General features: G+C 35.8%; 1 protein-coding gene across 1 annotated transcript in view; it reads left to right on the top strand.

Annotated features, from left to right (window-relative positions):
- LOC109845375 (probable pectinesterase/pectinesterase inhibitor 12) overlaps positions 1–380 on the top strand; it is a 2706-nt gene extending 2326 nt beyond the window's left edge. Inside the window, 1 exon segment of the mRNA XM_020414622.1 lies at positions 1–380. This exon segment is cut by the window's left edge and continues 9 nt beyond it. Within this exon segment, the coding sequence (XP_020270211.1) occupies positions 1–137 (137 nt within the window). The 3' untranslated portion in view covers positions 138–380.

Raw genomic sequence — 936 nt, 5'->3', positions numbered from 1 at the left:
AGACGGGTAAGAGGGTGAATTGGCCCGGGTTTCATCTGATGGAGTATGACGAGGCGCGTGATTTCACGGTTTCGGAGTTTATTTATGGCGATCAATGGTTGTACTCGACGTCGTTTCCGTACGATGATGGGATTTGATGCCTGATTTTCTTGCCCTACGAGTCGTAATAAAAAAGATTTGACTGGTTTTGTGTGGTAGCATGTAGCTGGATGATGTAAGTTTGAGCTGGGCTGTGCTGCTATCGGTAACATTAAAGATGCAAATACTATAGACTCAAGTTCGAATTTTAAATTCTCAATTTTAAAATTCACACTGCGAGATGTGATCTGCTACACATGAACTCTATGTTAACAACATTTTAGAGGATTTCGATTTTTTTTAACCTTGCATCTTGGATCGTTAGAATCAACATTTGAAAATTTCCAGAAGATGTGTAGCTTTTTACCCCTCCATGCATAGATGGGAAACATGTCGAAATCCTCTGAAATTTTACTTATATGTAATTCATGTATAGTAGATCACATCCGACGGTATGTATAAGCATCTTGGATATTACTAATAGCGCAGCTCAACTCACGTAAAATTTTGCATGTTATTGATTGCTAGCATATGATCGAGTAAAAACTCTTGAATATTTCACGCATGGAGTTTAGGTAGCTAGAAGAGAAAACATGCTGTATTATATATTATGCTGAAGTCATTAAAAGTAAGTTAGTGCTGAAGAACAGAAGGAAATAATAATCTAAAAGGAAGTTTAGTATAAAATATATATATATATTGGGTCTGGTATAAATTGGATGATAGATTAGCAAATATGAACATTTGGGTTATCTTCAAAATCCCACTATTTTGAGGGGTAAAACAAAATTCTTGACCGTCTCAGTCAAACTGAGCAGATTTACAACATGTCAATGGTAAGTTTTAGACGATTGAAGT

Source organism: Asparagus officinalis, chromosome 6, assembly GCF_001876935.1.
Source record: "Asparagus officinalis chromosome 6, Aspof.V1, whole genome shotgun sequence".
Taxonomy (NCBI): domain Eukaryota; kingdom Viridiplantae; phylum Streptophyta; class Magnoliopsida; order Asparagales; family Asparagaceae; genus Asparagus; species Asparagus officinalis.
The sequence above is the reverse complement of the archived record's forward strand: the minus strand, read 5'-3'. Positions and strand labels throughout refer to the sequence as shown.